General features: G+C 42.7%; 1 protein-coding gene and 1 long non-coding RNA gene across 11 annotated transcripts in view; one reads left to right on the forward strand and one right to left on the reverse strand.

Moving 5' to 3' along the window:
• The window catches only part of LOC142362409 (uncharacterized), a 34,052-nt gene extending 30,364 nt beyond the window's left edge, over positions 1–3,688 (forward strand). The window contains exons 2-3 of the long non-coding RNA XR_012765058.1: positions 2,440–2,504; positions 3,507–3,688. This is a non-coding gene — a long non-coding RNA (uncharacterized LOC142362409). The remainder of the gene's footprint in view (positions 1–2,439; positions 2,505–3,506) is intronic.
• Positions 1–4,922, reverse strand: part of KCNH7 (potassium voltage-gated channel subfamily H member 7) — a 251,430-nt gene extending 246,508 nt beyond the window's left edge. For 9 of the 10 annotated variants that reach the window (XM_075430761.1, XM_075430758.1, XM_075430760.1 and 6 more), the window contains exons 1-2: positions 4,186–4,922; positions 1,928–2,158 (exon numbers count right to left, since the gene is read on the reverse strand). In XM_075430761.1, coding sequence (XP_075286876.1) covers positions 1,928–2,158; positions 4,186–4,261 — 307 coding nt within the window. In that variant the 5' untranslated portion in view covers positions 4,262–4,922. Of the gene's footprint in view, positions 1–1,927; positions 2,159–4,185 lie in introns of those variants that run through there. The other variant, XM_075430762.1, reaches the window with a different exon arrangement.
• Positions 4,923–11,825: the final 6,903 nt, after the last annotated feature.

The raw sequence follows: 11,825 nt of genomic DNA on the forward strand, positions 1-11,825 counted from the left end.
ATAAACTTCAGATCTTTTTATCACACTTTGTAAAGAAATTTAACATTATGTGGAATGAAACAAATAAATCTCTATACACAAATGATCAAGCTGTCAGACATGCATGCATTTGAGTGTCAGACCTATCTTGTATTTTGTTGATTTTTGCCTATAATCAGCAACTTGATATTTTAAATAATTTTTACAATTGAAAATAATTCACCTGTATTTGTTTAAATTCAGCAGTGCACATTGTACACCTGGTAAGTCCTGTTCACATTTTGAACTGTAAAATTTTGAGGAATTCAACTCAAATTTGTCTAGAACTGTGTTCTGTAACTTTTGAAATTCCTTAACCTTCAAATATCTGGTCTAGTAATTTAAAGAAACTCTTCACAGAAGTGAAGTTACTGAGAATCCTTATGCATAATATTGTTTACATCAAATAATACACAACTCATTTATAATGTGCTTCAAAATTCAAAACTATTTACAAAAGATATGGCAATTTTTATGGACAGTTTTACATTGGTTTGCCTCAAACAGATTATGGTGTGTTGCATGATGCCAGACTTCACCATTTTAGAAAAATATACATTTACGGTAATTGACCGATAAGCAGTACTTCACTTAAGCACCTTTCCCTCTCCTAGTATCTTGGGAGACTGAAGCACTTTTAAATGACCAGATCGCAAGACAGTGCTCCAGGCTGGTGGCTGTGAAAGTTAGCAATGACATTCTTCTTTTGCAATATCATTTTTAACATGTGCCAAGTTAAGACAAACACAGGCTAGATGTGTAAAAGACAGATAGTGTCAGGTCTCCTGAGAAATCTATGTTCAAGGAACAGCTACAACAACAAATCTTGACCAAATTCTGCTCCAGACCACCAAACCAGATCTAAGTATAAAGGACTCTACTGAGAATGTGCTAAGAAGAATATGCTTAAATATTGGTAGCGTGGGTAGAATGGTTGGCCCGAGTCCTATCTGAATTATACCAGCCTAAGCTAAAAATAATATTAGTTCAGACTCTCTGAGACAATGACAGAACTATTGAGAACAGGGTTTAACTCTGTCACTTTAAAATGTGAGAGCACCCATTGCATGTGATTCTAAAATTGATGCAAACAACACACTGGCACTTCTCCAGAACTAATTTAAGCTCAGCATTTGAATATGAATTTCCTTTTCCTTCTCCAAAGAGTGTACACAGCAAGAGACAGAATAAGGTACACCACACTTATCCATTACTTGGATTTGTTTGAAAGACAGATGCTTCTGTAAATAACCCTGGGTAATTAGAAAAAAAAACACAAAACCCTACATATAACTGTTATGTATCATAATTAGTTTTTGTGTGTATGTATTTTTTAATCTGCAAATACAGTCATTTATTCATTTTATGCTCTTAACAGGAAAAAAGCGTCAGCATAGCAGATTAAGCCATTCTTCATATATTGAGTCTTCACTGAGTAAACAGGGAAACTCTTCATAGTTTAGCCATCCCTAAACTGACAAGCCCCTTAAGCCCCCTGAAACTGATACACCATTCCTATGTCCCGTGAGATGAAACAGTTCATAGAAATTAACCTTCACAGGACGTCCCTCTATGGCTGTGCTATCTGTTCATTGTTGTAGGGCCGTTTACTGTAGGAGATTTCGATCTGCTGCAAACCAACCGAGAGGAGAACTTCTGTTCAACAGTTGCAAACACAGTGCTAGCTTCACTCAGCTGTTAGCATCAACATACGGTGATGTACTCTAAACACCCACTGCTTTCGGGGCAGATTCCCTTACTGATATACATAAGTGTACTTCACTGGACGTCAGAGAAATTACACCACTGCTCCAGCAAAGGGTCTGGCCAGCAGAACGTACGCACTTCTTTTACCAATCAACTGATAACCAAACACACAAGAAGTCTTGAAAATAAAAACAGACTTTACCATCTTTGTGATAATAGGTGACTTCTACTTTCCTCTCCTCTGATCCCAGCAGTGCTTGAGCAATTTGGGCAATATGATGTCTTTTGGTCTCTGGCCCATGAAGAAAATCACAGGTGCAAGGTTTCTGCATGACATCTGGCCTGGAGAACCCGGTCATCTCACAGAATCCATCATTGCAGTAGATGATAGCACAATTCTGCACTCTAGCATTAGCAATGATGAATTTTTTATCTGCAATAAAAGGAAGTGATGCATTTTTTAGTACTCTCTCAACGTTTCATAAAGTGTCGCTTGCATGGCTAGATGCTTAACAGCCCTTCTTTTCACTGGATGCCTGAAATGCAGAGATTTTCAGTCATTTCATGTAGCTAACTTGATCCATAGCTTTAAAGCAACTTCAACAAATTTAGAATACATCAAGGATGAAGACAGTTGTATTTTAAAGAAATAAAACCAGATTATGCAAGTCTTTAGTAAAACTCCTTTTGACTTCAAAATATTGTCTTTTTTAGCTTCACTGAAACCCAGAAGATGAGCACCATCCTGTCAGCCATGACTCCAGGAAAGTCCTTGAAAAGTTAGTAGCTTCTTTTGGGGGAAGTGGGGCCTTGGGAAGGGGGCTCTGCTCAGCTGAAGGGCTTCCTGGGGTAGGGTCCAACCATCTCAGTCTACTCTGTAGGGATTTTCATTGAGGTGAATGACAGCAAGTTTACAGTCAGTACTTTAACAAAACTATCTAGAAAAGAACATGGGTTTTTTTCTTCTCTGTGATTGTTTTAGAAGTTACATTTATAAAGTAAAATATTCCTTAGTTAAAAAAAGGAGCATGAAGGTACACGAAAACTGAAGATTGGGATGTTGGAAACATTTTGCACAGTCCGCTGAAATTCTGTGCCTCAGTCCATCATCCTTTCCCAAACCCTCACCTGACAGAAAGGTTCAAAAGTTTTCAGCTGTTATTTCATTTGTTTCTGTTTACCACAACAACACACTATTCCCATTGTAATTATAAATGTGCAGCTTTGATACATTTACTGTTAATAAAGTGAATTTCTGCTTACTTAATCACACTAGTAGGTCCCTTGCTTTATAAAAGACTTTTTACGTGGCACCAAGTTAGCAGTGCAAGTCTTGAAAATTTTAAAGATATTCTGTCTTTGAACACAATGAAATATTTAGAGAGAAAAATACAGATTTCATTCTTCTTTATTCTACTGTCTTTCAATCATGCTGAATTTTCACTATCACTTGCCTGTTTAGTTGGTAGTGCTTTATTCTCTTCAAAATATACACACTTTACTACATAAAAACTTTACCTGAGTAGCAACACTGACATAGCATTTAGATAAATTAGGACTACGATCACCATCTTCATTTTTGTCTCAAATAATATAAATATTAAATTGGTAAAGTGAGTTTAAGCATAATGAAGTATATAAACTGGAGTCAGCTGTAAGGGTTTGCACCAGACTGATACTAAAAATATGCTAAATATTTAAATAAATGTACATATATAAAAACTACTGTTTCTAAATTAAATTCATTTTAAGCATCAAGTGTTCCTTCTTACTGTTAACAGTAACCCAGAGTTCCGGCCAGGAAAAACACTTCAGCTTCAGCCTCCTCGACAGGTAGTAAAACTGCTGCATTGGAAAAGATCTCACAGACTCCCTGAGGATGCTTTTGCACTGGTTTGCTAGATATTTTAGGCTCGCATAGACAAAGCAGAAATATTCGACAGCTATATTAAAATGCAGTCATGACAACAAGGTAAGAGTATTTTCCCTTTAATAGCTCCTCTGCATATTACCTGTTTCCTCTAAATCAAAGTATGACTGTTCTGCTTTATTTTGAAAAGACAATGATAATTAATAACGACAACAATAACAACAATAATAATAATAAATCTAGCTGATATTTTTAGACATTGCAGAGGCAGCAAGATCGTACACTCTGCTTTTAGAGCCATCTCACCAGTTCAGAAGAAGGTAAGAGATATCACTTCTATAGCTATACAATATGGATACAGTCAAAGATAAATATTATTCCTTGAAAAGGGGGTGGGGGGAAGCTCAATAATTCAAGTCCGTAATCTGTATTTCAGATCAAAAACAATGTTACTCCTGCCAGGGGTCCCCTCCTTACCTCTGGGGTTTTCTTTCCAAGCTACAAACTTAAAATAGTCTGGAGCTGCTGTCCATTTAGTCACAAGCAGAATCAAACTACTGTAGTAAAATAGATAGAAAGAGAGAACTTACTTTGCCCTTCAAATTTTCGTATGATTGTACCCAAAAATGTATTTTGTGGTGCCACATGACCTCTGCGAACAGGCATGTTTGTACAGGTCTTCGGTTTTCTGTGCACAATGACTTCTCCAAGGATCTCCTACACGGCTGCAGCCCAAAGCACCGAGCCAGCTACCCTTTGTGACAAATCATCGTCCTCTGGAGCTCGGAAATCTCTTCCCATTAGCACCACTTCTAGACACACGCTTTTCCTATCGCAGTCAGATCCATCCCCCAGTTTCTTTTTCTTTCTTTTCTTTCTTTTCTTTCTTTCTTTTCTTTCCTTGCTTTCTTTTCTATTTTTTTCCTGGAGGAGCTCGGACGCTATTGTCTGGGGCGGGTAGGGGTGGGGTAAGCGGGGGGGGGGGGGGAAGGGGGGGGGTAAGATTACAAGGGTAATCGATCTCTCGCACCAAACATCGCCAATTTTCCAAAGCAAATGGCCGTGACCCGGCGGCTTCCGACGCTGTAGTGATGGTGAGAGGGCTGGAAGGCTAACGTCGCTCCGCTGCCAGAGGGAGTGACGCTTCCCCCCTCCGGGCTTCTCCTCGGCGCGCAGCAGCTCGGATTACTCAAGCGCGGCTCAGCAGGAGCCAGCCAATAAATCTCTTCAAAACTCAGCGACAAACGGCGGCAGCAGGAACGACCCACAGCCCGGCGGCACCGCGCCGCGCCCCCGCCCCACCGCCGCGGCTGCGGGGGGAGCAGCGGGCACCGAGGGCGCTGCGGCGCGGGGGGGGGGTGCTCCTCCGCCCTCCCGGCACCGCCGGCCCTTTGGCGGCCCCGGAGCGTGGCGCGCCGGGGAGCCCCAGGCGCTGCCGGGGCCGGGGGAGGGAGGGAGGGAGGGAGCTCTGTACACGCCCCGTCGTGGGGGGGGGGTGGGGAGGCGCGAGTGGGGGTCGGTTTTGACGATGGGGGCGGGGGGGGCCGGGGAGGGAAGGGACCACCGGAGCCCTGGGCATCCTTCCCCGCCCCGATGGAAGGGATCGCCCCCTCCTCCCGCAGCGTGACCCAGACGGGGACTTCCCCTCGCCCCACGCATCCCTCCCGCCGCGGAAGGGGGATCCCCCCGGCGCCGGGCTCCGCTCCCCGGCTGCCGAGCAGGCGCGAGGCTCCGCTCGGGGGCCGAGCGGGTCCCCGCGCGTGCCGGGGGCGGTGAGCTCCGGCGGGGCAGCACTTCCCGGGCCGGGCCGGGGCGGGGCGGGGACCGAGCGGGCGGCGAGGCCCCCCCCAGCGCGGGAGCCGCGTCCCAGGGCCCGGCTCCGCCCCGCCGCCCGGGGCCGGGGTCGGGGCCGAGGCGCGCCGCTCGCTCGGAACTGGCCGTGGTGCTGAAGCCGCCGCGGCGGGGCCTGGGGAGCGGCCGCCTGCCCCCTGCCGCGCTCCCCCCAGCTACTCCCGCCCAGCTCGGAAAGCTCCCGGGGGAAGCGAGTGTTGTTTCCAGGCTGTGATTCAGGCTTCCCGCACTGCCCAGCAGGCAGAACGGTGCGCGTTCAGCACGGGCACGGCGAGCACCGGGGGACCTCGGCGGGGCGATGCGGGGAGGGAGCTGGGGGCAGCCGTGCGGTGCTGGAAAGGCATCTCCAGGGCAGCGCCGAGCAGCGGCGGCTGATCAATAAACTCACAGGGAAAAAGGAAACAGCGAGGCACCTGCTCCCCGTTCTTTGCAGTCGCAAGCACAGGATATCGAGCCGGCAAAGCGCCGCCTCCCACCTGTTCTCCCGCAACATGACCAGGTGTTTCCCGATTCCCGTGGGCTTTTCTCAGGTGTGGCCTTTGTTTCGCCGTTACCGTGTGTCATCCTCCATATTTATCAGCGGAGGAACACAATCTGTTGAGTGTGCAGGTACATTTCCGGGCTAATTTCATTTGATCTTGGTGGAATCATTCTGCATTTACACAACTGTAAATAATGTCTGAAAATATAATTTATATATATGTAAACTATATTTAGAAGGCTGCATAGTAATTGACTGTATACTAGTTACAAAGCCTCAGCCACATTAAGCAATATATAATCAGGTACATAATCAGTCTTAGGAAGTGAGTGTTGCTTATTTACAGAAGCAAATATTTTAACCGCTGTACTTGGAGGTACGAATCAAAGGAATAACAGCCATATACTCTTTGTACTCGTAATATTTTGAGACGTGCAACATTTTTATGACTCTGATCAACACTAGAGAATAGAACTCTTCTAGTATTTTTTCTCACTTATCATGTCATTTGGACAGTGGAGGAGGCTGAATTTTTCTGTTTCTGCTCTTTGTCATGACCAAGAACACCCATATATTGCCCTGAAAATTTATTCGAGTTTGCAAAGACAGCAGTAGAACAAGTGTACATAAAGTGAGAGGAGCATATTTATTTTAACATTTTATATAGTACCTAACATCTAGTCAAGTCATAATGGCCAGCAGTGACTTCATTCTCATTTTTACATTAAAAATGGCACTTTGATGTTTCTGTAACAGCAATAGAAAATAATCGCAATAGTGACCTGTACTGAACAATCACTGTTTGTTTCTAGTATTCAACAGTTAGCAGCAAACTAGATCAACTACAGGCGAGCAGAGTCCAGAGCTCGGTGCTTTGGATGCCTGGCTGGAGAAGAAAAAAAAAAAAAGAGAGAGAGAGAATTCAAATCTCACTGAAGCCCCATCTTTTCATGTGAAGTATGAAAGGCACACTATGCTTGCCTGGAAACTGAAATAGCAGTGACCAGAACTCCATGACTCTGGAAGTCCTCTTCTATTCTGTCTCCTGATGGTAGCTATAAGTTTGATGTTGATTATGTGAATGTAAATTAAGCAGAGTGCAGGGTTTTTTTTTTCCACCATGGTTAGTTTAGAACCTGATTGAGACAACCCCAGTCAAAACAAGATAAATGCTGCTGAAAGACAAGGTCTGAGGTGTGTTTTTTAGCAGGGGCTGAATTCACAAGAATGATGGGATGTAATAACTACGTGAGCAATAGGTGGCATCAGAAAATCTTTCATCACGGTGATTTACATCCCTGCAGTCCTGTAGATGATCTGTTGCTCCTGGAGTGCCTAATACTTATTGTGTGTAATGCTTTATAATTTTCTGTAGCAAGCCAATAGTGAGAGAAGAGCAAGAGAAGAATATAGTAACACTGGAAAATTTACCACTAGCACAGAGAAAGTAATGTGAAACAATTTGCATTTGACTGGAAAAATATGTGTGCAAGTGGGGAAGTTTGAATCCATCATAAATGTGCCTCTGTGGTGTGATGAAAGAAGTGGAGAATGCCATGGAGATATATATTTTCTCTACGAAGTTGTACAGCTGCCAGCTCTGCAGGAGACCAGAACCTCGTGGGAGGGTGTCTCCGGAGCTGCAAGCCACCTGGCATGGCTGCTCCCCCCCTCGCCTGCTGCCCACTCCTGTCACCACCACCCGTGGCACCGCCCGGCCACAGCCCAGCGACCGCTCCCCCGTGGGCAATGCTGCCCTGCCCCAGCGTTACACACGGTCTTTCCTGGCCTCGAGGATAGCGGCTGATTTTGAGACAGTGATTTCAAGGTCTTTGCTGGCATTTAATGACTTCCTTCTCAAGTTCCTTAAGAGAATTTAGAAGAATATGTGCCTGGAGATGTGTTCTTGATCTGTTCCAGCATCTTGGCATTTAGCAATTAAACCTGTTGTCGTTAGGAAAAGATAACTCTGGGGAAATGGCTGTAATCATATTTCCCACCATAGTTTCAGTGAAAAAGGATGTAAAGGAGACAGTCAGTTTTAGTCCAGCAATCTTATCATGCTTGACTATGCCTTTTACTCGTTGTTGATCCAGCAGACTCTCCCTAAGAGAAATGTCTTTCCTCTTCCAGCTTAAATATGCTTTAACCATATGTTGTTGCATTTCAAAGTCCTATGTTTTCCATGTTGTTATTGTTGTGATTCTATGGTCTGCCCTCCTGTAAACAGAAGTTTGCTAGTGCATTCCCGTTTGAATTAACACTTCTTGTACTGGAGCAATATAGTGTTAAGTCTTGCTAGTTCGTTCCCTCTTTCTGTCTTTCTTTCTTGGTTTCTCTCTCTGCCCCCGCACACTGTTCCAGTGAGCATGGGGTATCTGTGTTGCTTTTACCGTGTATAACCTGTGTGCCCTGTCATTTATTCATCCATCTATGCTATATATGCTTCCAATTTTAAATAAGGCTGGGAATGTCTTCAGGCCTGTCAAGTGAAATACTGAAACTTCATTTCAAATCCCATTTTATGCTGAGATGCTCTTTGTGATTCCGTGACAGATTTATGTCTTTTATTATCACCTTTTGTTTTTTATCACTCTTGCTTCCTTGTCTTTTTTCTGTTTAATAACTTTCCAAAATTTCAAGTTATAGCTCTAGATTTTGTTTTAATCTTTCACAATAATAATGATCATCAATTAGATTATGACTGGCTAGGCTTTAGGCACAGACAAAGTATGCAGTTGCCTGGGACAACAGACTGCCGAATTACCTCTGTTGGAAAAGAGAGAAATCAGCTGTTTCAACACCATGAGCAGCCAAACAGCAATCTCTGCTGATGCTACCGAGAGGCATAAGGTGTGAGTGGTGACAGTTACTGCTGCCAGAGCTGGCTCCTTCTAGCAGTAATTTGTCTTTGCTTGTACTGCGCTGATGCCCCGGCACCAGTAAGTCTTTCCTAGTCCTACAGCCGCACAGTCGCCTACATAGCAAACTGGGAATACTTCATTAGCATTGACACAAAATTCACCTTGAATTAGGTCTGATTATGGTTATTTTGTATTTCACTTTTGCTTCTCCTCTTTCTGGCAAGACCACCGATGTCAATGAGTTTGCACAGATGTGATTATTGTATTTGGCCTTAAGGTTTACTCCTTCATTGTGTATGCATATGATCTTGTTAGCATTCAGGACTTCAGATACCTTATTGGGAGAAGAGAGATCAAGATTTTAGTATCATGAAAGGACAAAAGAAGTGTCTACTCCAAATTATATTCTAAAAAGTGATTACAAATTTCTAGTTAATTTTACAGCTAGTTTAGTCCCTCAGTACCACAAAAAAAGTTATATTATACTTATTTTGGATTTTGTTCAATGTATATTTTACATGTAATTCTTTTAGAGGGACTGTAATTTGATGGCAAGAATATGAATTATACATGCAAAATCTGTAATAGCAGAACTTCTGTGAGCTTAATTTCCTAGGCTGACAAAGGTAGCATAACATGACAAAACAGTAAGACAGCAGGCAACTGAACTTTTTCTGGAAGGATCCATAAAAAGTAAAGTTTGTTATTTGACAGCATACATTGCTGTTATTATGTGCTATGTTAGAATGCCCAGGGATCCAAAATCTCCTGACTTAGGATCATTTTGGAAGTGGTATGTACAGGTCATGAAAACAGAATTGCAAAAAGCATCAATATATCCATCTACTTGATGCCCTGCCACTGGATCATTCCCTTCAGTATATTTGCGTTTGTATTATTCATTTAGGATTTAAATTATTCAAGCAATGAGACTTCCACTTCTTCCTCTGAGAGACTTTTTCAATATCTCTCTGTCTCACCACAGGGTTTCACTCCCTCATATTAAGCCACAGTTTTGGTGTGGGCTCTTGCTTTGGGCGTTTGCATTATTTAGACGCTCATCTTCTTTCCCTGGGTTCTTGGCCAGTAATGGGTGCCTCAGACTACTCCGTGCTGACCCCCTCTGGCCAATTAAGAGTGACAGAAATGACCCCAGCATGTGCTGTGCCTCTCGGAGATTTGCCAGCTAGATTACAATGCTATGTCCGCCATTCTGGCAGCCTTCATTTCAGAAAGAATGTTGATTATAATTAGGCAAGACATGAAACATACTTCTATTAATTTATTCTTTTCCTCATACTGTATATAGAGGAATTTTAATGGTACACAAAAGCAGTACCCTGTTCCATATATTTGTGAGTAATTCTGTACCATGGGAAATGTAATTGAAGATAAACACGTACCTTCTCTGTAATCTATTTAACATCATAACAGAAAGTAAGTGATGGTATTTTAGAACTATTATGACTGGATCACATATATTAAGTTTGGTCTCTTCAGAAGTGTGTGTGTAACAAATATGAAGTGAGCTGAAAAAAGAAGTAAATTCTGATCTGTGTGCATTCATTTCTAGAGCATGGAAAAAACTAGATTATTGACTGCAAGTTATTCGTTTAACTAGATCCATATATTTCTAAAACTAATTCACTTTGTACCCAAGTTCCCACTGCCTTCTCCACAGTATATTCAAACATTAAGTGATAGGACTGCCATCTGTCAGGTGAAGCTCATTCCTTTTCTTAGCTTCTCCCTTGAGTAAACTGTGTAGTTAGGATTTATTCTTCTACGTCTGCACATTCAGCATGTGTTTTTACCAATACTGATGAAAACATGCACCATGTATTTGGAGCAGGTTTATGGTGATTCCTGGCTCTCATCCTGATGCCAATGAAAGGTAGAGCAGTGGTGTAGAGCTTCCTGAGGTAGCAAGGTTTCTGGTTCTGCTGAAGTTTTTCCTAGTTCAAGTGCAGCAGGGTCCCCAGAGAAAACCATGAGGAGAGCTGGCCTGAACTAGGGTGTGTAGCTGCAGCACATTCTGTGCAGGCAAGATTTCCTTTCACAGAGGATTTCAAACTGTTTCATTTCTAAGCAATAATAAATAAAAATGTGCCATATTGAAATCTTTCATTAAATGGAATCAGTGTTCCCAAGCAGCTCTATAGACACAGTACCTCTCTACTGGTGAGGTTAACTTCAGCGAGATCACCGGATGAAGAAGGGTGTTTCTATTTTTCCTTGGATCAAGCCATGGCTGCTGAATTCCTGCTCTGAGAGCGTTTCCATATGCTGCTAGCTTAGCAAGCAGTAGGTAGCCAGGGCTCCTCTTTTCCTTTCCTCTCTTCTGCCCTGCAGCAGCTGACAGGGAGGCACTGCTGAGCAGCTGCAGCGGCAAACTGGACAGCAGCTGCTCTGCAGGAGCTAGGTTCATGTTAGACATTTTTCTTGAGAGTGACCAACAGGCAGCAAGAACTTCTGTCTCCTGTGGACAATATCAGATTGGATGTGTCTTCAATCAGTAACCATATATAAATTTCTTCCTACCATAAGTTCACTTTAAGATCAATAAAATGCAGTTTTGAAGCATATAAAATGGTTCCTTTTGGACATCAGTGTCCTGGCAGTACAAATAATCTTAATGGATTTTTTTATTTTAATATAGAAATATGAGGGGTTTTTTGCTTCCTTTCCTTGACCTGATATGTTATAATTTTGGATAAATTTTATTCCCTTCTATGTGGAACACTTTGTGCCATGTTTCCCACTGATTTCACCTTTCTGTCCTTCCTGCTTGACTCTTATCTACTGGTTATAGTTAGTTATTTGTGGTTTTCAGCCTCAGAGACAGGGGGGGAGAGAGAACAGGTAGATGAAAGTTTAAATGGACCAGAAATTAACTGCCTGATGTGAAGAATAGAGGCAGACAGACAGTTTCATAATCCAGGGTCAAAGGGTATAAGAGAAGAGGCTGAAACTGGTCAGAAATTACAACTTACAGTAAATTTTAGTAGCCAAAATTAAATATAAATTCAAAGAG

The sequence above is a fragment of the Opisthocomus hoazin genome, chromosome 9, assembly GCF_030867145.1.
Source record: "Opisthocomus hoazin isolate bOpiHoa1 chromosome 9, bOpiHoa1.hap1, whole genome shotgun sequence".
NCBI classification, from domain to species: domain Eukaryota; kingdom Metazoa; phylum Chordata; class Aves; order Opisthocomiformes; family Opisthocomidae; genus Opisthocomus; species Opisthocomus hoazin.